Source organism: Syzygium oleosum, unplaced genomic scaffold, assembly GCF_021117445.2.
Source record: "Syzygium oleosum isolate NSW1041296 unplaced genomic scaffold, Sole_v2.1 Sole_v2.10, whole genome shotgun sequence".
Lineage (NCBI taxonomy): Eukaryota > Viridiplantae > Streptophyta > Magnoliopsida > Myrtales > Myrtaceae > Syzygium > Syzygium oleosum.
In genome coordinates, this window is record NW_026607494.1 from 8,092,431 (window position 1) to 8,120,422 (window position 27,992).

Sequence of the window (27,992 nt, forward strand, 5' to 3'; positions counted from 1 at the left end):
AGAAATTATGTGCAGATTTGCAGGTTATATTCAAAGGAAAGAAAGACACAGATATCAACAGAGTTTGCTCTTTCAATCTATGTTTCATGAGCTTAATATGTTTATTCATTTTCAAAATAATTCAAACTGCAAGAAAGTTTTGTCACCATAAAAAACGGGGAGATTGTTGAGGAAAACTCCTATTGATTTTGAAGTTGACAAAACCTTCTATGTTATTGTAAAGCTGATACTTATTCTGAACAAATTTATTCCAGGTCTGTATATTCTGGAAGCTCATAAGAAAGTTATTCAGACTTTACAAACTGTCAAGTATATTTTTGAAGACCCACATAATCTAGGTTCCGAGATTCGGACGAAGTTATTCGAGATGCGATGCGAAGCGAAGTTTTTCGGATGCAAATGCAGACGAAGAAATTATTCGGACGCAAAAATTCTTCGAGACTTGAGACGCAAGTTCTTCGATGCGCACGTAGAATTTCTTCGACGCAAAATTCGAACATAACACAACAACTAGTGATCCGGCATGGATTTCACGAAGGAATGTTTCGATTGTCTCAATCTAAATCAAATTGATTGACAATCAAACATCACGACAGAATGCATTACAACGGACAAAGCTCTACTTATGGAAACCAAGATTCTGATTGTATGGGCGACCAGAATCAGCGGGATTCAGAATCTGTTATCCAACGGCTACTCAATCCTTTGTATACAAATCTGTCCAAGGTGAAGATTGGAAGATGATCCTCTGAATGCTGTCCAACGGCTAGTTTTGGAAGTAGAGGAGTATTTAAGGAGATCAACGAGCAGCTGAAGGAAGAACAGAATCAAGAATCAACAAGTCCAAAGTCTGAGCATACTCCAATCATTTCTCTTGTCGTTCTGAGCAAAACATTAAAATCTTGAGGGACACTTTGTAAGAGTGATTGTGTGAGATAGAGAGTCCTATCATACACAAGAGTGTTAACACTCAGAAGTTGTAATTCCTCTTGATTACATAGTGAAATCCAGCCGGTAGGCTGTAAGCGTGGGAGAGTGGACGTAGGCTTGCTATAAGCCGAACCACTATAAACTTGTGTGCAGATTCTCTATCCCTTATCTCTTACTTTACATTCTGCACATCAAGAGCACCGTCTTTATAATCTGTCTTGAATCTGAATTTTATTCAGACTCTACTGTGATTTATTTTGTTTCCGCATAAATTATCAAAAATTGTTTAAGATCACCTATTCACCCCTCTCTAGGTGATCCTTGCTAGCTACATCAACAAGTTGGTGATTAAAAAATAAATAAACACTGGTAACTAACTCAAATAAGAGTTGGTAACTTAATCGAAAAGAAGATAGTAATCACTATAATTGAAGTTAGTAATTTCTAGAAAGCAATTGGCAAGCAAGGCAAATAAAAGTAGTAACTCAATAGAAAAATTGATAAAATAAACAAATAAATATAAGTAAGTAACTCTAAAGAGAGGTGGTAACGCAAAACTAGTTGATAACTTAATTGAAGATAGATTGGTAAGCTACTCAAAAAGAAGTTTTTAATTTTATAGGGTAAATTTAAGAGTTGGTAAGAAAGATAAATAAAAGTTTGTAAAAGATAAAAGAAACTTTCTTTCTATCGGAAATAAAAGAAATTAGTTATTTAGAAAAACCAATTATATGTCGATGACTAACTTAAATGAGAATTAGAAAGACAAAAATAGTTGGTAATTTAATTGGAGAAAAGTTGATAATCAATCTAATTAAGGTTAGTAATTTCTAAAATAGTCAATAAGTTTAACGGGATGGTAAGTAAGACATAAAAAAGTTGATAAGCAATAGAAACGGGAGCCAGTAAATCAAAACTAGTTGGAAACTTAACAAGAAAAAATCGGTAAGTCACACAAATAAAGCTTGGTAAATTCATGTAACGTTGATAAATCGAAGACACTTTTAAGAATGACAGATAAAAGTTGGTAAACAATAACAAAATTTGACAAATTAGAAATAAACCAAATAAATATTAGTAAGTAATTCAAATGCAAGTTGGTAACCTAAAATAAGTTAGTATTTTAATCGCGAAAAAAGTTCGCATGTCATTCAAATAAATATTGGTATATTGACATAATGTTGATAAATTTAAAGGGCAAAAGGACACTATAAGTGCCATAACTTGTGTACGGCGCTCACTTTGGTGCCATAACTTTTTTTCGGATCACTTTGGTGCCAAGTCGGAGGAAAAACGATCACTTAAGTGTCATAACTTTTTTTTGGATCACTTTAGTGCTAAAATTTTTGAAAAACGATCACTTAAGTGCTAAAATTTTTGAAAAACGAACATTTAAGTGCTAAAATTTTTGAAAAACGATCACTTAAGTGCCAATCTTTCTGCGAGACTCCGGCGAGCCACGTCAGCTTCAGAAATTAATAAAAAAAATGCCATGTCAGATTTCCGGCAAAAAATTGTGTACGGCACCGGAGTTGGCACTTAAGTGATCGTTTTTCAAAAATTTTAGCACTTAAGTGATCGTTTTTCAAAAATTTTAGCACTAAAGTGATCCAAAAAAAAGTTATGGCACTAAAGTGAGCGCCGTACACAAGTTATGGCACTTGTAGTGTTCTTTTGCCAAATTTAAAGCGTTGATAAGAAAGACAAATAAAATTGGTAAAAAAAAATTGATAATTTGTAATTGTCGAAAAAGTTGGTAATTTCACAAAAGTGTTGTTAAGTAACTAACTAACAATAGTTTTCCGACACTTACCAATTCAAATCCATAAGCACGGAAAAGAGAATCCGTTCTTTCTTGCAACGATACGACAGAATCGTGTTGTAAACTTAGGGTTTACTGTGTGAAGTTGAACCAAAACTTATTGCTCTGGGTATTCTAATCTTGATAGTTCTAATTTGTGTTTTGTGTTGAAGCTATTTCCAAACCGTGCTTATCATGTAACGTCAAGAATCACTCCCAAATCAAACCAAACCAGGAAAATTTTCAGGAAGAGTATTATGTGCCGTCTGCCTGCAATGACGCAATGATACATCTTTTGCCATTAGGAACTACATTAGTGGTGTCATTTTCCAAACTGTCTATTAACGTACTGATGCCCACACGCCTTGCACCCCATAATTCCCTTCCTTTCTTTGTCTTCTCGAAAAAGAAGGAATACCCTCTAATTGCTTTACATCCTAAGGACTCTGCGGTCCAAGCGAACCTTTGCATAAAGCCTTTCGAGGTCTTGCTTAGGATCATATTGATACAAGAGCAATCTTGAAAGTTCGTACCTTAGCTACTCAGAGGGTGATAACACCGCTACACTCACCTAGAGCAAATTTTGCAGAATTAAAGAATGCAAGAGACTGCATTGTCTATAAAATGTGATTCCCATACAGTAACAATTTAGTCTGTAATCCAAGGCACAATAGCTTTGCATCCTTAGGTTTTCACGTAAATATTATAGCCGATCAGTCAATGCACGATTTATGTTCGACGCAATGACAAAATGATCGTAAGCTAGAGAATGATCATGGTATAGAAGATAAAGGAGGAAAAAAAACTTCTTACTATGATTCTCTAGGATGGAAAGGTAGCCGAAAGGAATGGCAGCACGTATTATCCAATTTTCTCCATAGAACGGTCGATTCTTTATCTAGTAACGAGCGAGCAACATTGACAGCGGAACCCATAACATTGCCGATGATGTTCTGATCACACACTCCCTCGAAATTTTTACTGCGCTGTGATGTCGGGATTACTTTGGCTGCCAATTTGTCGAGGACAATCTCATAGATTAATTGCTTGCACGGTCGCCGAAATTAATTGAAAAGCATCGACGGGCTTATTGCAGTCTACGATTTCATTGATCACGGAAGAAATTATTAGAGAAAAAACAGCAGAAGCTTAAAGAGGAACTGGATGCGTGCTCTATCCTTGTGATCTGGCAACAAAGGTCTAAACCAGATCTTGCAAAGCGGACGCATGCCGAGGAATTCGTCACCTTGCAAGTAATGGACAAGCAAAGTGATCAAGCATGATAAGAGGCATTGCCCAAATAAGAGGGCATTTTGCTTTTCGGTGTTGAAAGCCCAAAAAACACACTTTGAGTTTCATAGATGCCCGATCATACCTCCTGTCAACATCACTTTATTTAATCAAAATGTAGAACAAGGAAAGAGGACCTGAGCATTTTTGTACCGCACTTTGAGTTTCATTCAAAGCCGAAACGTGCGAACGTTGTCGCGTAGAATCACGTACGATTTTTACCTTGTCTAAGTTCAATGTCTTGTATAGCATAAGTCATAACTTAGTCACTTCTTTGACCTCCAAACTTGACTAAAGCCACCAACATGCCCCACCTAGTGCTGTATGATCCTGTCTGTTCACTAATTAGATCTTTGCTATAGTTGTCCAAGCAAAGAGAATTTTAATCATGTTTTAGCCCGGAACTATTGACAAGTAGGGGAGACCATAATCTCTCCAGATGCTCTTCTCTCGAAGCTGCAGCTGATCCATGGATTTTGACCCATCGAATATGCTCCAATATAAGCAAAAATTTCATTGGTCGAGATTTTGATTTTAATGCTTATAATTGATTGATCGAGCAAGCTATGGTTCCAGAGAAAGAATAAAGCCAAGCCTAGCCCAATGAAAAACGAGCCTGAACGTATCGATATGTAAACCTCCTATACACCTTTTGTAGCTCAAGTTATACATGTATTGGAAAGTGACAACTGACAAACGAGTATGGAAATTAAGTAAAATCAATCGGATTCTTAAGGAACATATCGAATTGAATTTGGTTACACGGTTGTTGATTATTAGGAGCACCCCGAAAACGTCTGGGCCACACAATTGCTAACTTGCATTTAATTAGATCAACAGCTAAATACAAAATCTCAGTGAGAAAGGAGACAGACACTGAGTGCATTACCTTGAATTGTTATGAACTCTCTAGTTCACTTCTTATCCAATCTTGGGAACACATCAGTGCTTGCAAGGTCGCTAAGCTGAGAGAACTGCGGTCCCGGTCGAGCACCTTGCCACCCATGTCAAACACCGACTCCGGGACAACTTTCGACATAGGAGCACCCAGCACATTTCGTGCCATCAGGGACAATATGGGATACCTCGGGGTGTGAACTTTCCACCAGTTCAACACGTTGAAATCGACATTCCGAGGAAAGAGAGGCTCCTCCAAGTACTTGTCCAAATCTGATTTCGTGCCGTCGCTTTGAGACGTTTCGTTGAGGAACTTATCGAACCCAACCAGCCTATCCTTAGCGCCGTTCCCGGGACCCGACAAGCTCCCGGTACTGCCACCAACTTGCCATGCCTGACCATGATGAAGAGTTGATAATGGAGAGCCAATGGAGTGTTCGTTGTAAAGCGCCTTGATTCGGCCACATATCTCATCGATGTGTTCGAGGGAAGTACTACCATAAATTTGGGGGAAGTAATACTCCACCAACTTCATCTTAAATCGAGGGTCCAAGAAGGCCGCGACAGCTAGTCCCAAACTACATTTATCCCAGTACTCATCAAATTTGCTTCTCATCTTTAAGGCCAGCGAACTGATGTAATCGTCTGAACTCTTACACCACCCTATCAACTTCAAATGAATATCGCATATGAGAGGAAAGTATATATTTGCAGTTGGGTATCTGCTTCGGGAGAAATCCTTCATAATCTCCAGAAAGACATTCAAGTAACCGGTAACAGCGCCGGCTCTCTCCCACTCCACATCAGAAGGACAAACCATGAATAGCCGGTCCTGTTCCCTCAGAAGAGAAAATGCGCTCTTGTACTCCAAGGCAACCTCAAGCATCCTGTAAGTCGAGTCCCATCTGGAGCTGTTATCGAGAGATAAGCACTTTTCAGTCTCGATACTTTCTTGTTGGGCCAACTTGTTGAACGTGTCTAACATCGCTTGTGAACTTTTGATGTACCGAATACTTTCCCGAATTTTGTAAATTACCTCCCCTAGCGCTTCCAAGGTATCCTGAACCATCCAATTGAGAACGGTAGCCACACATCGCACTTCAAAAAGTTGGCCATTGCCATAAAGAAACCTGTTCTGTGATAGACGATCTCTGATTCTGAGAACAAAGAAGTCAGAAGAAGAACCATCAAAAGTCATGGAAAACAATTTACGGTCGATGTCCCAGTCCATGAGACAAGTCATGATGACGTCTGCTTGCATGTCATCCGTGTGAGAAGAGTCCACCGACACAAAATTCAGTATCTTCTTCTTCAGCTGCCAAGATTCATCTATGAAATATGCGGCCAAACAGAAGAATCGAACATCACCAGAACCAGCCCAAGCATCAATACTGAGGCTAATTCTTCCAGGCAACTTATCCAAGACCTCAAAAACCTTTTGCTTCTCTTTTTCGTAGATTTCCAAGCAGTCAGCCTCTATTTTATTCATTGTCACAAGCTCAAAAAGAGGCTGCAAATTCTTGACAAACACCTTGAACCCCACATGCTCAACCATATTCAGTGGATAGCCATGTATAATGATCATACGCGCAAGATCAAACTGGCTTCTCCTTTGATCGTAGTTACTATCCACAGTCGCAGCATTTGCATTATCATCCTTCATCTGGTCGGAATCAAATTTGATATCCACAAGATTTAGCCCTTCATCCTTTTTCTGCTCTTGATTAAAGCTGAAATTTGCAATAGCAAGGGGTCGCTCCCTTTTCCTTTCCCTTGCCGGAATGAGTTGAGTGATGTCATGATTAGATCTTCTCTGACACCTGATCAAATGATTTCTCAAATGAGAAGTACCGCTAGTACTTGAGCCACTCAGTCTCTTTTTACAGTGCCTACATATAGCCACGCAGATATCACCTTTCTTGACTCTATCAAAGTCGTTCCAGACAACTGATTTTAATCTGCTCGAATTAACCGTTACTGCATCTGATAAGTCCATCGCATGAACTTAAGTTGGACAATCTGCGGATGGAAATAGAAAGAAGTCAATCCCTAAATCAAAGAAAGAAGTTTGCTAAATAGGAAAGGAAGTTTGAATAATCTAGCCCAATTTCACCAAACAAACAATTCAAACATGACCAAGAATTCATGAAATACAGTGCATCCGCCTCAAGAATTATGAGAGTTCATGCATTTCTCGAGACTTTGGATTTGAATTCAGTTAGACTTTTATATTTAACTTCAACATCTCCAATGTTGCACAAAGCAGATGTTAGAAACAAAATCAATTTCATATTGAGCATAAGCAAATGACATCAGCAACAACAAATCAACAGTTGCTTGCATTTTCGTAAGCCATCAATTTGATTTATCACCGATAGGACGATGCAGGGGAAGTGCATAAGTAAAGGCTGAAGCAAAACAGACCACTTTGTCATGCAGAGTAAGAAAGCAAGTGACACATACGTTGCATAACAAAAATCAGAGCAGATTCCAAGTTAATCATTAATTTGTCAATACAAGCTGGAAGGTCTTTCACTAACAGCAATATTCTGATCAGATAACGGTAAAGGAAAAACAAACCAAGCATTCAGAAGAAATTCGAAGAGGACCAGTCCGTAATTGGTCATTGTTACAAACCATGCATTAAAAAAAAGGACAAGAACGGAAGTTCAGATCCTAAAAGTTGTATGCTTGATAAGACCTGAATTCCATCAAAATCTACCACAACTATGATAGTGCCGGAATGCACCAGTTGCTTCTCTCGTATGGTTTACACAAAGGCAGATTGGGTCCAAGCTACTACTGTTACATCAGCTAACAACCTCCGAGTGAGACTCGTTTCGAATGAAAATACACACACGAATTTGCTCCCTCATACAGATGCCGCATTTCGCAAGTCCGGTTACGATTTAGCAGGGCACTGGCAGTCCCTGAACAGCAGTACCAGGGGGATGTTGGGACATGCTGCATTTACACAAGACACAGAAAATGTCCACACAGTAAGACGCACGCTATACCAACTTTTCCGGGTCTCAGAGCACAGAGCGTCAAGCCCTTTGCCCGAGATTACTTCATCAGAACACGGCATTCCAGGCGCCCCACAGGGATGGGCTCGGATAAACCGAGCAGCCCCGTCTTCATCCGACCGACGTTCTCCTCGCGAAACCGGTTAAACTCGAACAGGATAAACCGAACCGACCTAGGACGCTAACGAATGCTACTCCCTGCTTAAATGATCTCAACACCGAAAGAGTCCACACCATCCTCTACACAAACGGACACCGAAACTAAAAAGCGCCACCACGTTCAAACCATCCTCGCACCGGCCATTGTCCGGTCAAATTCAAACGGCAACATAGACTCGCTTCCTACGCCCACTCAGCGAGAACCGCAAACCGACACCACCCACAGCAACGTAGGAAAGACGGGAGCAAACGAAAGATGAAAACACAACAACGACTCACGACAAGCCGTACGTTAGAGAACCGCCCAAGACGCAAAAGAAAGCGCCACGAAGAAGGGACCCGAGCCGGGTCGGGAAGATCCGAAACCCGCCGCCCCACCATCGCCAGACCGACCCAGCTCGGGAAAAGCACGCGCGGGGATTCGGGTCGGGTCCAGACGGATCGGCTTTAATAGTCGGAACCCAAAGATGGGGTTTCGGATCGGGAGCGGGGCGCAGGGGTCGAGTCGAACTTTGCCCAGAATCCGACCGCCCCGCTCCACCACGCCCGCACAAACAGACAAAGAGAAGAGGGACACGGAGACGACCCGCCCCGATTGGGTTCCTCGGGGCTCCGGCGGGGGAGGGGCGAAAGGGCGAGAGCTTTTACGCGGCGGGAAGCGCGGCCGCGCGCGACGCGAGAAGAGAGGGGGAGGGGGGGACTTACGAGTGCGGCGCCGGCGAACTGCGAACTGAGATTGGAGGGAGAGAGGGAGGGAGGGAGGACGGGAGGGGAGCTGATGCTGCAAAATCCGGGGAACTGCGAAGATGGCGATTTCTAGGGTTTACGCCATTGACGCTTCCGATAGAGATAGAGAGAGAGATGGGGAGGGAATCCGGTGGGGAGGCGCGTAACGGAGCACGGAGGAGGAGATGAGGCGCGAAATTTTTTTCACCTTAGTTTTTCGCCCTCTCTTTTTTTTTGTTTTTTAATTTTCCTCCTCCTTTTTCTCTCTCTTTTGGTCGGATTTTTATTCTCCTCTTTTTACCCGGTTGGGTTTTGGGGGGGAAAAAAAAAAAGAAATGAAGATATTTTCGAAGTTTTCCCCAGAAAAAAAAGGAGGAGCTGAACTGTGTGTTTTTTTTTTTTGCCCCTTCTTCTTGATTCAGCTTAAATCTTGCTTCTTGAATCGAGGTGTGAATTCCGCTTACAATAGATTAATTTTATCTTGCCAAAGAACAAAATCGCTCTACTTTAATGCGGTTCTATAATGGCAGTGTTCGGATCTTAGCGTGTCCCTAAAAGGCTACACCTTGACCACATCGAATCGGCATGCTAAAGTAAAGAACGCATTGATGGAGCTCACCTGATTAAAATAAATATCGATAACAATTTTGCTTTTGAATTGAGGTGTAAATTTCGTTTATAATCGATTGATATTATCTTGCCAAAGAACAAAATCGCTCTACTTTAATGCAATTTTATAGTTAGAGTGTTCACCGTGGAGTTGATGAGGGCATCGATTTGAGGGATATAGTGAAGATATTATTGTTCATTAAAAATGAACAATACAAACAATGAATAAAACTTGCATTATTCTCGTGAAAGAATAAGTGGGTTTGTTTGCGTGAAAGAAATTTTCACGAATTATTTTTGTCGATTTCACGGGTTTGATTTGCTGAAAATTATCAATCAACCGAAAATAATTTATGGTCGAAGAAAAATATGCATGCTTAAAATTACAAAAGTGAATTTCCCAACCTAAAAAAGGTAAAACAGCTTCCCGAAAAATAATTTCTTGAAAAGTATTTTCATTTACCGTAAAGTTTTCTTTGAAACAAAAAATGCTCTGGTTTAGGGAAAATGATTTTTTTTAAACTAAAAACCGAAGTCGTTTTTCCCCCCAATTTAAGCTTGTTGATTTCAGTCAATGTAAAACGTTCTTTTCCTAAAAATTGATCAATTTTCAGTCGTCCATATATCGGAAAGTTGGAAAATAATTTCTCGGAAAATAATTTTCCATCAAACAATGGCCGTGGATAAATAATTATTTTTCTATAGGCAATTTCATTTTTCCCTCCTGCGAGGGAAAAAAAAGAAGGAAAACGCAAATTGATTTTGGTGTCAACAGAGAGTCTCTGTCTCAGAACCTTACTCTGTCGCTCTCTGTGTGCTCTGCTCTCTCTCCCTCTCCTTCAATCTCGCAGCAGAGTCAGGGTCTCTCTCTTCATCTGCACAAGTGTACCTGCTAGTTCTCCCCTCGAATCTTTGGTGTTCGGTGAGTTTTTCCTGGTCAAATTCTGAAATGGGTCCGTAGCATTTGCTGTACGAGCGTGTTGGAATGAGCTCCTGCATATGCCTTCTGGTCTCTGTCTTTCCTGCACGTCTCGCTTCCTTTTGCATTCGCTCGACCATCCGAGAGACGAACCCGGGACATAAGATTGTTGGGTCATTTTGATTCATGGGAATGGGACGAGTTCACGAGATACGAGGCGCTCATCAAGGGAAAAAAGAAGAAAAAAACAGGGTCATGCTTGCTCTGTTATTTTCGATTACGTTGTCTTATTTCTTCGGGTGGCGTTTGTTTTTTTTACCGCTTTTTCTCCGTTCGAGAATTGATTTGCTCGTTAGATAGGTTCAGCTTGTTCTTTCATTTGCCTTGATGACCAAAAGGAAAACGAAAAAGTGACGCTCTGTATGGCCTCGTGAATACCCGGTAGAGGATGGCAATCAGTCGCTTGTGATCATCGAAGTCGAGTGATAACATTTCGAGCCAAGCTCGTGATTCTCGAAGTCTCTCTTTGGCTTGTGCAGTTTCTCCCTGAAAATGGTAATCAACCTTTCAGTTTTATTGTGCAAGAAAATCACTGGAGCAGAACTGAGTCACTTTTTTTTTTTGATAACCGAGTGTCCGCGCGGCCGGCGAGCTAGGGCTCAAACCAGCGGTGATGCCCGACTAGTCCCACTTAAATCACCGATGGGCGAGTTTGAACCAGGACCTCTCGTGAAAAGAACTGAGCGTAAATCAACGCGGCCACCGATGAGTGGGTAGAACTGAGCCACTTTGCTCGTGTCTTAGGACAATTTCTGTGACTAAAGATTGGGGAATTAAAAGGATCTCAGTATGGTTTGACATTTTGGAAGAATATGTTCAAATCGAAGCATCACATCTCTGAAACTTGATTTGTCGTAAATTGTGTGGTTTTGTCCTTTTATGGCTACGTTTGAATCGTATCAACTCCTTCATTTTAGATACATCCAGTTATGCTTGCACTCTTACTTATGTTGTCTTTGGTCCCTTGCGCTCATGATTATTCACTCACCAGGATGTTTCATGTTCTATGCAGTTTTTGTTGTCTATGAGTGAATCTTCTTCTTACAGGGGACAAATGGGTAGAAGAAGTGACGGGGTGTCACTTCATGGTGATGACATGAACATATCTAGTGATGACGAAGAGCTTGTTGACTCTCCAAGCTTACGTGATCTAGGAGAGCCATTTCTGATGGACTTTTGTAGAAAGGCATCCACTGCATTCTTCCATGAGTACGGTCTCATCAGTCACCAGATCAACTCCTTCAACGATTTATGGAAAATGGAATTCAGAACGTTTTTGATTCCTTTGGAGATATTGTAGTGGAGCCCAGTTATAATCCATCAAAAAAGGGTGAAAGCGACTGGCACTATGCACTCGTGAGGTTCGGAAAGGTCACACTTGATCGACTGCAGTTTCTGGTGAAAAGCTAGCCAAATGCGGGAAGGTATATTTGAATTTACTGCCGAGGTATGCTAGGCTCCAAAACATGACATATTCATCACGGATGAAAGTGAACATACATTTTCAGGTGAATATGCGGTTTGTTGAAGGTGCTGAAATTCTAAGAATGCAGGTGTTCGTTGTTTTGCTTATGCATGATTCTCTGCAATGCTCGGTAATGTCTAATAGCCAGCATGCCATCCTCCAGTATTGTAGGGCATAGTCTGAGTTCCTTGCTGCACCTTGGGATAAGTTTTGCATCAGCACTGGGTAAATTGTTTCATAGATTTGATCTCACATATGTTTTTCCCTTGGATAAAAGTGATCTTAGACATTGGTGGAGGCGCTGGACCTCCTAATGCTTCGACATATATCACCAGAAACCTTTTGCACTTGCTTCATCCTTAGAGAATAGATGATGTGTCCTAGATTATGCGTGAAAAATTAATCATTTCAGTGCATTCTGGGGCACCATCGAAGTCTGTTTTGGCAACTGTTTGACCAACTCCAAATATATGGTTAGTTAGCATTGATTCAATTATTTATTGCCATTGTCATTAGGTGTACACCCAGAAACTGGTGCGCAGTGACATTCAAAATTGGGAAAGAACAATTTGTGGAGAACGAGGTGACAAGGAATAAAGATAAAGATGTTGTGGTTGGGAGGATTCCCATCATGGTGAAATCCAATTTATGCTGGATGAGCGAAGCTGAGAAAGGCGATAGTGACTTTGGTCTTGGAGGTTATTTTCTAGTCAAGGGTGCAGAAAAGGTGAGTCCGAAGCTTGTTTTTCATTATATCCCCACATGCTATTCTTGGTTGGACTTTGCGCAAAATTTTGTTGGCTTAGGCTAGTACACAGTGTGCTTTCAATTTAGATGCCACTGTGCACAGCAAGAGTCCTTGACTTTCGATTTTCTGGTCTGTTCTATTTATCCAGAGTGCTTGATATTTTGTCTTGACAGCTTCTTTTTGTTCCTCTAATAAACAAATCCAAACTAGGGTATCTCGTGTTAAAGCTTAATGAGAGAAAGTTCAAATATGTCGGTGCATCACCTTCCAACATTGTTCATGCGTTTGTCAATTTTGAGATTCTGACCATGCAATGAAATTGCTTATAGTGATTTATGCTTGCCGTATCTTGTTTCTCTGCAGACATTTATAGCACAAGAGCAGATCAGCTTGAAGAAACTCTGGATTCCTGATAATCAGGGTTGGACAATTGCATGCAGGTCGTCGTGGAAGAGGAAAAGCTTATATATAAAGCTTGCAGGAAATTGTGATGTTGAATATATCAGAGGGGAAGAAAAGGTTCTCACAGCATACTTTTTGTCGACTGAGATTCCTTTATGGATATTACTTTTTGCCCCCGGGGTGTCATCAGACAAAGAAGTTGTGGAGCTCATTGATTTTGGTCATGATGATTCCAGGGTTGTGAACATCCTATTCGTTTCCATTCATGAAGCTGATGAGAAATATGACAGTTTCCGCAAAGGGGGGAAAGCATTTAGTGAGTAGAGAAAAGCATAAAAAATTGCAAATTTCCTCCTGCAGAATCAATTGGGGAGTGCTTTGACAACTATTTGTTTCCGAGTCTGACTGGCTGTAAACGGAAGGCTAGATATCTTGCTTATATGGTGAAATGCCTGTTACAAGCATATACCGGTTGCAGAAAATGCGATAATAAGGATGACTTAGAAATAAAAGGTTGGACTTGGCTGGGGAGCTTCTTGAGAGAGAGCTGAGAGTGTAAATTTTGATTGCCCGAAGGCGCATGATGAGGGCTATCCAAGAGAGATCTTTATGCAGACGATAGTATTAAAGACATTGAACACTTTCTAGATACAACCATCATCACCAATGGTCTTTCTAGATTTTCAACTGGATCGTGGTCACATACTTTCAAAGCGGAAAGGATATCTGGTGTTGTGGCAACTCTACGATGAACAAATCCATTGCAAGCAGTTTCTGACATGAGAAAAATGCGCCAACAGGTCAATTACGCTGGGAAAGTTGGAGATGCCCGATACCTGTAAGTACCACAAGTATAGTAATGTCTCCTCGTAAGTTCAATGCTTGATATTGCCCCATTTAGCAGACTACTTGCCATGTGATATCAACAGGGTCGGTGATTCATTTTTAAGGTAAAATCCAACGGGTGCCTTGAGGTCAAATTCTTTTGTTTGGCCAGACACTTGCGCTGTGTAGTTATTTTCGTCCTACAGTTGACATTTATTTGGCATTGATTCTACTTTTTTTTAATAGTTGATCTTTTGTAATTGAAGATGCACTCACATCCATCTTAATCCTGTAGGCACCCTTCCCACTGGGGCAAAGTGTGTTTCCTGTCTACGCCTGATGGTGAAAATTGTGGGCTTGCGAAAAATTTAGCTGTGACAGGGCTTGTCAGTACCCATACATCAGAACCTCTGGATGGAACACTGCATGACTGTGGAATGGAAATGGTCACGGATGACTCTTCTACTTCACTTCGTGGCAAAATTAAGATTTTCCAGAATGGAGATTGGTTTGGCGTCTGTGAGGATTCTCTTTCATTTGTCAACAGTCTAAGAAACAAGCGGCGCCCGAAGGAGCTGCCTTCCCAGGTTCCTTGAAATTAACCCTAAACCGAATATACTCCTTTTTTTGTCCGTTCATTTACCTCGAGTTGAGAGCCCCCGAATCATGACCTGCAAAATTTATTATAGTAACATTATGCCTTCAAGCATATGCTTGTGAAGTATCGCAACTTGCTTGACCGATAAATTCCTCGGGTGGAGCTTATGCATTAGCATAGACAACGTATAGGATCTGTCAGTATAAGCAGGTTTAGCACTGATTTCAGGTTGTTGATTGATCTATTGGTCGAGGTTTGAATAAATTTTTCTGCTCTTCTTTCAAACTCCATGCTGAAAGTTGGGTGGTCAATTTATGTGAGATCTCACAATCTCTGATTGAGGGCTCAGTCCAATTGCTTCTTATCCCTTTAACCAGTAATATCAGTATTCCTTACTCCCCTCGTTTATTGGCTCAATGCACACCCTGTGAACTCCCAAATTAAGTTGTAAGAGCACACCAAACACTTCTACAGGCGTATGATTTAACTAGGCAAAATCTTCATCTGAGAGAACGAGTGCCCGTCCAGAGAAAATGCAAGTTGAGATTTCTAGGGCTTCTGTTGTTGGTAGTACTGAATTGATCGAAATATGGCATAGAAAATAGAATGGGAGTGTTTTTGCATTGATATCTCTATGGGATGAGGGCGCTGAAGAAGTGATTAGTTCGCTCTTTTTATCTGACAATTTCTATGTAGAGTCCAGGTCTTGGTTTATCAGCAAATGGTAACTTTCTTGTTGCTTCTCTAATTATTCTGCAATTATTGAATTTTAGGTGGAGATCAAGAGGGATGTACATAAGGGAGAAGTGCGGATATTTTCAGATTCTGGAAGAATTCTCCGTCCTCTTTCAGTGGTCAACAACTTAAAGCAAATCCAAGCACTGAAAGGGGACCAGTATGACTTCCCTTCTGGCAAGAGGGAATTCACTTTCCTTAAAACTTTGGTTATTTTACGAAAAATATTTTTTTTATTTTCCAGCATTTGGATGTTTTAAGAAAATAGTCAACGGAAAATCTATGGAAAATCTATAAAATGATTTTCTTTTTCCAAAACATAATTAGATATCGTCGCTTGGATCGAAAATTATACTTTTGGGTACTAAATTCCAACGCTTGTTCCCAGGTGCTTGATAGAGGCCCTGGACCGCAGCCAAGTCCGTTGGGGTCTATCGAGGCCAAAAGCCCAAGTTCGAAGAGGCCATGTTCGAAACCCCAAAGCTCGGGCCCGAGTCCACAGAGGTTGGGCTCGGGACACCAACACTCATGGCAGGGCCTAGGACTCTGGAACCGTTATCCGACTCCTCAGTACATCAGCCCTAGTCCATAGAGGCTGGGCTCGAGACCTTGGTGCTCGTGCCCTGATCTTTAACACCAAGGCTTGGGTCCATTAAGGCCAGGCTTAGGTCCACAATGCTAGTGCTCGAGACCTTGCACCCGAGATCGGGTCCATTAAAGTCGAGATCGTGACCTCGGCGCTAGTGCTTGGGTCCTCGGTGCCCAAGACTGGGTCCATTGAGGCCGCCCTCGAGTCTATCGAGGCCGGTCTCCGGTGTCCCGCGCCTGTATGCGTGTCCTAGACCTCAGTGCTAGTGCTCGTGCTCGGAACCTTGGCGCCCATGCTTGGGACCTCGCACCCGGGATCAGGTCCATAAGGCCGAGATGGTGACCCGGTGCCAACGCCCGAGTCCCTGGCGCCTTGGACCGGGTCCATTAAGGTCGCGCTTGGGTCTATTGAGGCTGGTCCCAGGTCTTTGGCGTCTTTGGCGCCTGTGCCCATGTCCATCGAGGCTGGGCCCGAACCTAAGTGCTCGCGCCCGGGACCTTGGCGCTCATGCTTGGGACCCCGACACCCGAGCCCGAAACAGTGTCCCTGCCCGAGTCCCCAACACCCGCCTGGGTCAATCAAGGCCAAGCTCGAGACCCTGAGATTTGCACCCAGGTCCATCGAGGGCGGGCCCGTGTCCATAGAGGTTGGGTTGGGACCTCGATGCTCAAGCCTAGGTCCCTAACACCCACGCTCAGGTCCATCGAGGCCAATATCGGGACCCTGGAGCTTGTGCCCCAATCCCCGGTGCCTAGGTCCATCGAGGCCGGACCCGAGACACTAGTGCCCGTAATCGGTTTTCGATTGTCTATACGCAAGTCATTAGCATTCGAAGAAATGCATATCTATTTAGGACGGAATATATTTTTCAATTCATTTTCAGACGTAAGCCAAACATTGAAAAATATTATCATGTTTTTGAAAAATAATTTGCTGGAAAAAAAAATTTCGCGAAACAAGGGAGGCTAAAATTTTGAATTATATTACCTGATCACAAATTCCTCCAAATTAGGGATCACCCACGAAATCAGCACCGGAGCAACCCAATGCGTACCGTCCTTCAAGACTTTGCCTCTCGTTCTTCTCCAATGGCGAGCCTCTCATTTCACTCGCCCTTCGCATCAAGAACTGCAAGATTTTCCATCCTTCTTCAACGGCACTCTCCGAGCGAAAGCTACCCTCCCTCCGTCGGTATGTACATCTCCTCCTCTCTTCGGCCCCTGCAAATTCGGAGCAGCGTTCCTTTCGTAACGTCGATTTAGCTCCAGATTTTTCCTGGGTTCGAGTTCTTGAAGAACCCCATTAAAGAAAAAGAGTTTTGGGAAGAGCCTGCGAGATGGGGATGAGGGTTCTTGCGATCTTGAAGTGTGCTTATAGAAACTACAGTAGCAAGAGCGGGGCGTGCCCTGGAAAACCCACTTCAGGCAAGGAGTTGCGGGAGGCGGGGAACAAGAAGAACTGCCCGAAAAGCTCTAGGACCAGCACTAGTCATCTACAATGGACTGAAGAACAGACCCGGATCATATCGGCCGTGTCCAGCGGCCGATCAGTCTTCATCACCGGGTCGGCCGGCACCGGGAAAACCGCTTTGCTGAAGCATATCATCAAGCTGCTGAAGGGTTCGCTGGGCCGGTCGACAGTTTTCGTGACCGCGTCCACCGGGGTCGCCGCCTGTGCACTTCGCGGGCAAACCTTGCACTCCTTCGCAGGCATCAAGAACCCCGGTCGCGAAGCTTCGGCTCTGGACATTTGTATGGACAAGAAGGCGTGTAAGAGGTGGAAAAAGGTTCGAGCCCTGTTTATTGATGAGATTAGTATGGTGGATGGCGAACTATTCGACAATCTTGAATGTATCGCTAGAGAGGTGCGGGAATCGGGCAAGACTTGGGGTGGAATTCAGCTTGTTGTGACCGGGGACTTTTTGCAGCTGCCGCCGATACCCAGAAAGGGGGATTGCGTGTCGAGGAAACAATTTGCATTCGAAGCAGACTGTTGGCAATCGAGCTTTGACTTGCAAATTGAGCTTACCAAAGTGTTCAGGCAATCGGATGAAAGACTTGTTAAGGTGCTTCAGGGTATAAGGAAAGGAGAGATCGGTCCCGCTGACTGGGAATTCCTAGAACAATCTTGCGCTTCCGATGAGCCAGATCCTTCTGTTGTTCAACTATATCCACGGAATCAAAATGTCAATGAGGTGAACAAATATAGAATTGAAGGGTTGGCAGCAGAGGGTTATACTTTTTCAGCAGCTGATAGTGGCAGTGATCCTTGGAAGAGGCAAGTTAAGCTGGGTATGGCACCTGATGAGATTTTTCTCTGCGAAGGTGCGAGGGTGATGCTGATAAAGAACAAAAACACTTCACGTGGACTCGTGAATGGTGCTGTTGGTACGGTTGTTGGATTTGTGAAGCCGGAGGATATGGTCGTCTCTGACCTATGTAGCGAGGGTGTCTTGCCGGTGGTAAAGTTCGATTCTGGTAGGACAGTAGTTATCAAGCCGGAAACATGGTACATGGTGGACGGAGGTTCCGTGGTTGCTCAGAGAAAGCAGATTCCCCTCATATTGGCTTGGGCTCTAAGCATTCACAAGTGTCAGGGCATGGGCCTCGACAGTCTTCATACTGATCTAACTAGAAGTTTCGGGTACGGGATGGTTTACGTGGCTCTCTCCCGAGTGAAGAGCTTGAGCGGGCTCCATTTATCGGGTTTCGATCCTGCCATCATCAAGGCGCACCCGAAAGCGCTGGAGTTCTATGAACGTTTAGCTCATCAGCGCGACGAAAGGAGGGAGGATGATGGCCCAGGCGAAGAAGAACATAACTGCACTGACATAGTTGATCACTCTTCCTGAGTTTCTATTGTCTGGCCGGAGGAGAAAACCGGTTCCTTCCACATCTCGAGCGGAGCGCATCTTCGCGAGATATTTCTAGTCCTGGAAAGTGTTTGTTCCAGTTCAGTCAAATTGGACAAAGCAAGCATACATGGTGGAAGCATTTCCAGCGGGGGTACTATATGTGGTGGGGGACTTCCCTACTAGTTCTGCTTACTATTGCAGACCGCGTAAGAGCCATTTGCCTTTTCCTTGAATTAGCTTCTGAATAAAAGAAACTTTCGCCGAGGCGCGATGCAAAGACTACAGGGTCCAATTTGTGGGTTCGCTCCACGGTGAAAACAAGGCAACACCAACCAAAAAGCTTCTATCGGTAAACTCGTCGCTCTACCGGCCCCTAAACTTTGCCCAGGTCCGTCGTGGCCCCGATAATTGTCCTGTGATCAATGTGAGAGGGTGCTTGTATTTGTCGACCCGGTATAGTCAGTTCATTTGTGCTTTCTTCAGGTGCGAAATGGGAGAATAGACTACTGTAACTCTGAGCTGGAGAGTGCGGAACATCGCAGTTCGATTGATACAATGAATTCTTTTTACATTTGACTGCGCCAATCTCTATCTTTTGGTGGATCGGCATTAGATTCCTTCATATGTATTTTGTTTCTTGTCCATTTATTTCGAACTTCGCATCAGGTGGATCTTCGCAATGTATCCATGGTGCATTGAGGAACTCACTTGAAAATGATGTTACCGTTACCAGTCCTCCGCTTGAAATCATGAAAGCGAAGGTCGTAAGTTTGAATCTCATAGTTCTTCACTCGGATAATTCAATAGGCTAATTGTATAGTTCACCTTTGCACATTCTGCACTACGCTTTCCGATCCAAAGTCTATTGCAAGTCCAAGTCGAAATCTGAATCAAGCTGACTAGATCAACTTGACTCGAAGCCAGTCATCTTGCCTCGACCTGGTAAGTCTAGTTCAACTTGACTTGATCCGATTAATCTGAACTGGAAAAAGTTGACAATGTGCACCAACGGTTTATCGATCATAATATGAACTTCCCCATTCAGGTTCGGATTGTACACCTAACAGTCGGCCTCTTGTTGATTACAAATCAGTGTAATACAGAGCCAAATACGAAATAGAATGAACACAAGATTAAAATAGTTTCATGATGGAAGAATAAAAAGATGAAAACTCTGCTTCTAATCCAGATAATTGAAATCCAACTCAGCCAAATGCCCAAGGACCGACATCGGGAATTACTCGCTCTCTTTGCACTTCATCACAGCAAAGTCAATCCAAAGTCAGTCCAAGCTCTTAGCATTCGGACTCGGTGGACGTAACTTGCAACACAATGCCTTCTGTGAATGGAGGCAGGCCTCACCTCACTGAAAGCAGCTTGGAGAGAGAACAAAGCAGAAATAGCTGAGAATCATTTTCTTTATGACTATACAGAGAAGGCAGGTACTGGCTAGCAAAATCTGTACAATGTCTCGGTACACATGCTGAAAGCATATGATGATGGGACGCTAAATTCAAATCATCAAAAGATGCGGAAGAGTGTTGACGGAATGATAAAGAAACAGAGTACTGCACGCACGACAAGATCTGCCAAAAAGATTGTTCATCCAGCAGGACCAGCACTAAAGCTGTGAGAAATGGAGGGATAGAAATTTTCATCTTGTTGAGTAGTGAGACGATCGAGTGCTTGGATTTAGGCGATCCCTCTTGAAGATTGCCCTAAAGCTCTCGAAACATTTCAAGGGTCCCACCTGCAATTCAGTTTGCGAAACATGAGTTTAAGGATATATTCAAAGTTTCGGATGAGACAGGAGAACAATGCTGTACAATGACATCGGGAAGTAAGATTTCTAGGTGCAGTGCATTTTAAAAAGATTATAGGAATTTAATCTGCAAAGTTGCGAACTGTGCAGCTGAGAAAGAAGTGTCTCAGAATAACTTCTCTGTGGCAGGCCAATCCCATCTAGAGAATATTTCTTAGAACTTTATCTTTGAGCCAGATGCTGAGGCCAAATTAAAAAGAAGGTAACGGTTTCTGGTTATATGCTCCTCCCTCGCACCACACTAACCATGTACTATCTATCATCAATTATTATCTGACTGATCCATTCCAGGTAACCAGTGGTAGCACCTTGCAGCGTCACCAACGAGAACCAATTCTTAGGGGATTAGACATCCTAGAATAACATTGAAGAGAATTAAATATATATTAGTAACACAACCAGCCCTACTACAACTGCAACAATAGATGTCTCTTTTATAGCCTCCAGCTTGCCATCTCCAATTGTATGTCCCAGAATGACTAAAAAACTGAGTCTACCCGTTCCCAACCAGCCTCATGAGATCAATCGACTAGACATACTATTCCCACTCTTCCTATTCAAAGACTGTCTGCTATGGCGAGGAGTTGCTCCATCATCTTCCCAACAGGCCTTTTCAGTTCCAGAACTCGAGCACACAATGGTGTCAATCCACTGGATGAGAAATGATGATCCCGACCTCCCAAGAAAAGCATGTCAGTAAAAGCCTGCTCTAAGAGTAACAAAAAGTCACTGGATGACTCGCTGTGCACTAGTTGTGCAAGTACCACGAATAGACAGGTAACTGTATCTCCTGAGTCAATTCACACACCATAACACGATTCTGGATCATGCTTCGGCATGGTCCACTTGAGCCGGAATCACAATTTATATGAACCAATAGCACTCAACCAACAAATCACCTACAGCCTCAAAAAGACATGAACTGATTTGGAATGAGCTTTTTACGAATAGCAACATGTAACTGCAATAGCGTCTTTTGAAGTTTGTGGAAAAACAAAAGGTTAATGTTTCTAGAACACAGAGAGAGAGAGAGAGAGAGAGAGAGAGAGAGAGAGAGAGAGAGAGAGAGAGAGAGAGAGAGAGAGAGACCTTCCATCGCTCTGAACGAGAAAGCTGGACACTAATTTGATCCAACCTCTTAATTATTTGACTAAATGTCGGCCTCTTCAATGGCTCTTCTTTCCAGCATTCTTCAATTAACCTTCCACATATATGTAACCAGCCATTTCGTTAAAACACAGTTTGAGCAATGCAGCTTAAGTATGCAATAAGATTTGTTTTGAGAGGAAAGCCATGCTTATGGAAAATTACAATATCAGAGATGGACCAGGACCAAGATCAATAAGATAACTCAGATCTCTGTCCTGAACATTTTTCACTCAAGCTACTCCAATGTGGACAAGGAAACCACATAGACATGGCCAAAATCCAAATAAATCTGACAAAAAAATGTAGCACATAATTGATATATTGTTCAGACCTATCTAAAAATGTTAGTGCACATCAAGTCCTTGGTCACATTTTATATATTGGACACTACATAAATCTACTGGAATCATAATAAAATTTTAACCATCTTAAGACAAGAGCAAGCATAAAAGGAAACAGTTCCATTCTGCAAAAATATTCCATGTATATGGCTAACTGCCATCACCTGCCAACATTCAGACAAGAACATTAATCATTTAGGTCAAATATGAGAGTTTGCACACTGACTTACTCTTTCAAACCACGAGCATAATGCTTCGCTGGAGCTTTAAAAGGTGGACGCTCGTTTTTGACATAACATTTAGGAACCTCATATTCTGGCTTTGAAGGGAACGGTACAGAACCTTCAATCATCTGAAACAGAATATTAAGTAGATCAATTACAATTTTTTCAGCTCGAGATCTGCTTATATCTTGCCCAAAGCATCTATCTAAATCATTATTTGTCCAACTAGTTTCAATTTGAAAGACTGAGTGGCCCTTTGAGATGAATTGGAAACAAAATATCGAGCATATCTTTATTTGATGGAGAGATTCCACCTTGTCTATTTCAATTAGATCACGCCAAATAAGCTTATACCATCCAAAGAATGAATAGGTAGAGTGTGGACAAAAATTTAGACAACCTCCTAAAGCAGAATCTCGAATCACAGATATGAAAGAGTTTAGGACACTGAGTGCTTGATTCGTCCTACTTGAACCCTAATGATACTAAAGTTGAACATCTATAATCACAGACATGTCGCAACTCGAACCTTTCAATCTAGAATATGCCATCCAACCATGGTGCCAATTCTGATTCACGACAACCAATCGTATGCCGAAAACAAAATAAAAGCTCTGACATTAACATTATATATCGTGATTGTCAATCTATCTGTGCCAGCTACAGACTCGGACATAGACAACACACCTAGAGGTACAAGATCATGTGCAATCATATCTTTCTACATAAGATAAAGATATAAAACAATGAAAAACTAGGTCTTGAATATTACAAACTGAAGTATGAGAAGGAAAATTTGTGAAGGTTTCGAGTATATGAATATCTTGCCTTTCCATATTGCCGAGGAATATGAAAAGTATTTGGCCCAAACAAGCGAAAAAATCACTTTGGATAGTTAAATTAAACAAGACTTTGCTGCAAGTGCAGCAATGTTCTCCTTGTCTCCATATTTATTTATATCATCTATCAAGTATGAGTGTAGCTTTTCATTCATTTTTTCTGTATTTCTCTAAGCTTATTAAGAGCACGTGAATGCAAAAGACAGATTCTGAAGGCATATTGGAGAATACATAACCCCAAAAATGGGGAAGATCATTTTTATAGTAACATCATACAAAACTTTGGTGCAAGATTTTCAATTTTCTCCTTTGTTTTAAATTTACCAACGCTAGCAATAATTGAAATGAGTACAGGTTCCACCCTTTGTTCAAATTTTCTAAACTTGCCTAAAGTCATTAAGAGCTTGTGAATACAAAAGCATATCTCTGACGTCCTGGTGACACCAGCTATTCAGCTATTGATCAAAGACAAATGGAAAAGATCATCTTGATCTGACAGGCTACAGGACATAGCACTGCACACAAAAAGCTAACATTAACATGTCAATCACGCAGCTCCTCTGTACTTATAAAAATGCATACTCTATCTAGGGATTAGTCTGGAATTAAATCAAACACCTTGACCAAATTCTTATTTAGCACCACAGGTCAATTGCAGACAAAGTTTGCATCTCAATATTATACAGGCACAAGTTATCAATAATTGCTTGAAAGCTTCCCTTTATTTTCTTGTTTCTCACATGTACACAGTCCGCAAACGACGCGCACGAGAGAGAGAGAGAGAGAGAGAGAGAGAGAGAGAGAGAGAGAGAGAGAGAGAGAGAGAGAGAGAGAGAGAGAGAGAGAGACTTACCTCTTGCAAGATCAAAGCAAATGAGAACACGTCCACCTTAGTATCATATTCTTCATTTTTATACACTTCTGGAGCCACATATCGCCCTAAGCATAAGCATCCATACATAAGTAAGATACCATCTTTAAAGAGAAATCCAAAGTGCAATCAGTTAAATTGGTTTTGCATGTTGCAAATCAAAAAGCCTGAAAGTGAAAGGTGATTGTATATTCAACAGTATGTCAGCAGCAGCTAACACTATCCAATAAAAAAAAGATTGTGAAAAGTCAGCAATGAAGACTAAAGTTGCCATAGAATAGATTTCAGCAGTCCTAATCTTTCAGTGCATGCAACTTTTGCATATATTTACACTTCAGAACCTTGCCAGAGGAAGAAAACGTACAGGAAGTGTCTTGACGAGTAACTTTTATATCTTCTTTGACTGTCTTTGCAACTTTAAGCAATTTGCTGACTCCGAAGTCTGCAACTTTCAGATGCCCAGAATCATCCCGCAGTATATTTCTGTTATCTTACTCATGAAGAATCAAGAAGCTTTCAAAACCCTCAACCACATCAGCATTTATGCAATGTCAACAAGCATCGTGCATGTGGAAAATACATGCTATTCATATACACATAAGTATGAATATGGTCATAGCTTAATATACTTCCTCACCAACAGAGAAGAGGGAAAAGAAAACACAGACACGCACAGAGAGAGAGACAGAGAGAACATACGAAGGCTCGAGATCCCGATGTACTACTGCTTCAGGTTTATGCTCATGCAAATAATTCATTCCCCTGGCCAAATTAGAGCGCTAGCTACATAAGAATATGCATTTCCCGAATATCAAATATTGCAGATTAAGGACTCTTCCAGAATCTATTATTTGCTTTATTTAACAAGGTCGACAAGCATGATCAGAGAAGTCCAAAAAGAGTCCAAAAATGACAAAGAAAGATTTCTTGTGTCATGTTTACATATACATTTACAAAATTGAAGACCAAAATCAAGACATGATACCAACAAAACTGGTAGTGTGTCCTTGTGGAATTGAAAATTTGAGAGTACGCCCATTCTGGTATCTAGTGAACAACGAAATGCTCTGGTACATATCAATGCCTCTTTTTTGGGTCATCACGACAACTCGGCAATTATTTCATTCTTCCTAGCCAATAGTACAGTGGTCCATATCCAAGCGAACAATTGTACTTTCTCCTTATTCAATGAGGAAAATAATGTAATGTTTGCTTGTCATTCATATTATTTCGTTTAGAAGTATTTATAAGATCTCTAGGTTCCAATAAAAATGAGATTGCAGGCTGAAAATAGTCTGAAGGCACGATCTCTTGTACATGCCAACCACGGAGCTTGCTATCGTGTTTAATGTGCAAACATAGAAAGATAACTGACCTTGCAATGTCCAGTGCCAACCTCACAGCAATTATGGGTTGCAAAGCACCTTTTCGTTTCAAATATGCTCTCAGATCGCCCTGAAACAGAAGAAAGACAAATTTATTCTCTATAAAAGGGGTAGGCGCCGAATGAAAAACCATACACCAACCAACCCAGTCACACAAACTTAAGTAATGCTGACAATAAACAAACAATAGCCGTGATTATGAAAGCTGTAAATTTCAGAGAAAACCTTTGGAAGATATTCTGTGACAATCATCATGGGACTGCTCTGTGTGACGGCACCCAAAAATTGGACAATGTTTGGATGGCGCAACTTCTGAAGAAGTGCTAGCTCATCCCTAAAAGCCTTTCTGTAGCACATTAAGTTGGCAAAACATTTATCATCAGATTGCACAGCAAAAGGCAAGTTAAAGCAATGGTCTAGAGCAAAAGACAATAGCGAAACTAACTCACATTTTTTCCTCATCAGTCAACACTTCCTCCCCTAGTGTTTTAACAGCAACTTGGATTCCACGCCACAATGCACTTCGAAAAGTTCCCTGTTAAAACTTCAAAAAATTAAAGTGCTGAAGTTTCTTCCACTTTTCTTTCACAAGAAGGGTATGATATCACACATCCAGACAAGGGGATCCATAGTCTGTACCAATATTGACATCAAAATATGTTTATCTACCGCAATAATTCAGAAGGAGATGAATATTGCAATTCTGATTTCATGCATCTTTCTTTTACTTTTTCCCAAAGAAAATTAAGCGTTGGCGTATACCAAAACTATACTCCATTTATTATTGGCGAATTTGTTCACCTGAGATTAAACTCTGCATATTCCGATTGATAAGGAGCCCTGGATTTATATCTATAACGTAGACTTCTGACAACTTAAAGAATGCGCAAAGAATATAATAACAAAATTCCCGTTCACACAAATCTATATATATCGTATTTGGCAGTCCAAATATAAGATTTATCCAACATAAGGACAATCCAGCATTCCAGACACTGTTTGCCTGTACTTACTATATTTACACTGCTATCAATTGGAATGAGAGAACACGTAAGCAGAAAAACTTGTAAGTAGGAGACCTAGAAATTTGATGCGGTAATAAACAACAAGGCAAGCCTTGTCCCAGTAAGTGGGATATGGCTCAGGAATTTGATACTAAATGAAAATGAAAAGAGAACGAAATCAGAGACCAGGCATCCTGTCGAAGGCCAACTCATGACCCCAGCAAGACTCACCATAAGAAGGAAGGAGTATCTTAAACTAGAGTAAAGACAGAGATTATTAATGTCTTGGAAGTAACATACTCTTTCTTCTTAATCATAAGAATAAAGTGAGTCACAGTACAGATTACATGGACCAGCACAGGAACATACGATAACTAAAGCGATACTTTTTACGGAAAACTTTGGTAGCTCTAGATGCTGTTAAAAATAATGCAAGAAGCCAATATGATGGCGAAGGAACACGAAAAAAAGAACGACTTACCTTTGTTATATTCACACTGTTCGAAAAATCAAGCTCTCTTGGATTGATTTCGTATTCAGGGACCTCCCGAGCATTTTTGACGTGCATGGGAGCCATCTATCAATTAAACAATAAAAATCAAGATGATGAACGCGCTAGCGTCGCAAGACAAACGGCTTCGCCGTCGGGCTTTATGCGTGCATACCCTAAGTAAAACATCTCTAAACTCAGTTATTTCAGAAACCATAGCATGATAACTAAAGCTTTCTCAGATGACCCCCCCGACGACAAACGCCAAATGCGAAATCATATGGTCGCACGTACCGGGGGACGCGCGCCATTCTTCTCCAGGAGCTTTATCACTTCTTGGTTCCTATAATATATCGCGTCCGCAAGAGGCTGTCGAAACAAAACGAGAATCAATCACAAGCTTGCCCAAGAATTTTACGCTTAAATGTATATGCTCTGCAAAGGTGCGTAATTTCATGTCAGGCAGAGAGAAGACTGTGTTTTGGCACTGAAGCAAAACTGAACCGAACTGAACTGAACTCCAACCCTATGACGGACTGCAATCAAGTACAGGCTACAATGTCATGCACACGGAAGCTCGAAATCACACAGTCAAAAAACCGCGAGCGAAGCAACAAGAAGATAAAAAAAAAATCAATTGAAAACGAAACACGGAGAAAAGTTCTCCGACGAGAGAGAGAGAGGCGCGACGATCTTACCGTGCTCCCCCAGCGATCCTTGGGATCGACGACGGCGCCACGGTCGATCAGCAGCTGCACGACGTCGGTCCTCCCCTGGCAGGCCGCGATGTGGAGGGCCGTCCGCCCGTCGATGTCCCGGAAGTTGACGTCGGTCCCGGAGTCCAGGAGGCCCCGGATCGCGTCCGGATCGCCCTCGTTCGCGGCGTACATCAGCCGGACCCGGGGGTCGACCGCCTCCGGGCCGTCCTCGGGGGAGGCGCCGGGCGGCGGGGCCCCCTCGGGGCCGGGGGCGAGGGACGACTGCCGTCCGAGCGCGAACCTCGATTGGGGCTTGGCGGCGGCGGCGTCGTCCATGGATGAGGCGGTGGGAAAGCTCGGCGAGCGGCTCACTCTCTCTCTCTACCCCTCTCTCTCTCTCTCTCTCTCTCTACGAGATAGCGGCGCAGTAGAGAGAGAAAGCCGAAGAAGAAGAAGAAGGGAACAATGGAGGATGGAAGAAGAACGAGAATCGAGAAGAGACGACTCCTCGGTGCTGCCAGGACTACTTCGAAGTT

At 42.1% G+C, this 27,992-nt stretch overlaps 3 protein-coding genes and 1 pseudogene across 6 annotated transcripts; 2 read left to right on the forward strand and 2 right to left on the reverse strand.

Annotated features, from left to right (window-relative positions):
- Window positions 1-4,724: 4,724 nt before the first annotated feature.
- LOC115685823 (zinc finger BED domain-containing protein RICESLEEPER 1-like) lies at window positions 4,725-8,906 on the reverse strand. 2 transcript variants are annotated; one of them, XM_030610947.2, is made up of 2 exons: window positions 8,809-8,906; window positions 4,725-6,937 (listed from the first exon to the last, which is right to left on the reverse strand). In XM_030610947.2, the coding sequence occupies exon 2, from the start codon at window positions 6,912-6,914 to the stop codon at window positions 4,920-4,922; it is 1,995 nt and encodes a 664-aa protein (XP_030466807.1). In that variant the 5' UTR covers window positions 6,915-6,937; window positions 8,809-8,906; the 3' UTR covers window positions 4,725-4,919. The 2 variants fall into 2 exon arrangements, with proteins under 2 accessions (XP_030466807.1, XP_056171400.1); XM_056315425.1 differs by lacking the exon at window positions 8,809-8,906 and adding an exon at window positions 7,620-8,410.
- Window positions 8,907-11,230: 2,324 nt separating this feature from the next.
- On the forward strand, window positions 11,231-15,775 carry LOC115685790 (DNA-directed RNA polymerases IV and V subunit 2-like; annotated as a pseudogene).
- Window positions 15,776-17,115: 1,340 nt separating this feature from the next.
- On the forward strand, window positions 17,116-18,630 carry LOC115685867 (ATP-dependent DNA helicase PIF1-like). The gene has a single exon (XM_056315597.1). It carries the CDS (start codon window positions 17,116-17,118, stop codon window positions 18,628-18,630), a length of 1,515 nt encoding a protein of 504 aa, XP_056171572.1.
- Window positions 18,631-19,645: 1,015 nt separating this feature from the next.
- On the reverse strand, window positions 19,646-27,973 carry LOC115685868 (integrin-linked protein kinase 1). 3 transcript variants are annotated; one of them, XR_008817301.1, is made up of 13 exons: window positions 27,457-27,893; window positions 27,053-27,127; window positions 26,750-26,845; window positions 25,714-25,799; window positions 25,490-25,610; window positions 25,255-25,334; window positions 24,579-24,641; window positions 24,244-24,362; window positions 23,862-23,947; window positions 22,176-22,297; window positions 21,545-21,656; window positions 20,212-20,383; window positions 19,646-19,999 (listed from the first exon to the last, which is right to left on the reverse strand). XR_008817301.1 is itself a non-coding variant. In XM_030611006.2 (12 exons), exons 1-12 carry the CDS (start codon window positions 27,790-27,792, stop codon window positions 20,288-20,290), a joined length of 1,392 nt encoding a protein of 463 aa, XP_030466866.1. In that variant the 5' UTR covers window positions 27,793-27,893; the 3' UTR covers window positions 19,646-20,287. The 3 variants fall into 3 exon arrangements, 2 of the variants coding, with proteins under 2 accessions (XP_030466866.1, XP_056171157.1); XM_030611006.2 differs by having other exon boundaries at window positions 19,646-20,383; XM_056315182.1 differs by lacking the exons at window positions 19,646-19,999; window positions 20,212-20,383 and adding an exon at window positions 20,790-21,159 and having other exon boundaries at window positions 27,457-27,973.
- Window positions 27,974-27,992: the final 19 nt, after the last annotated feature.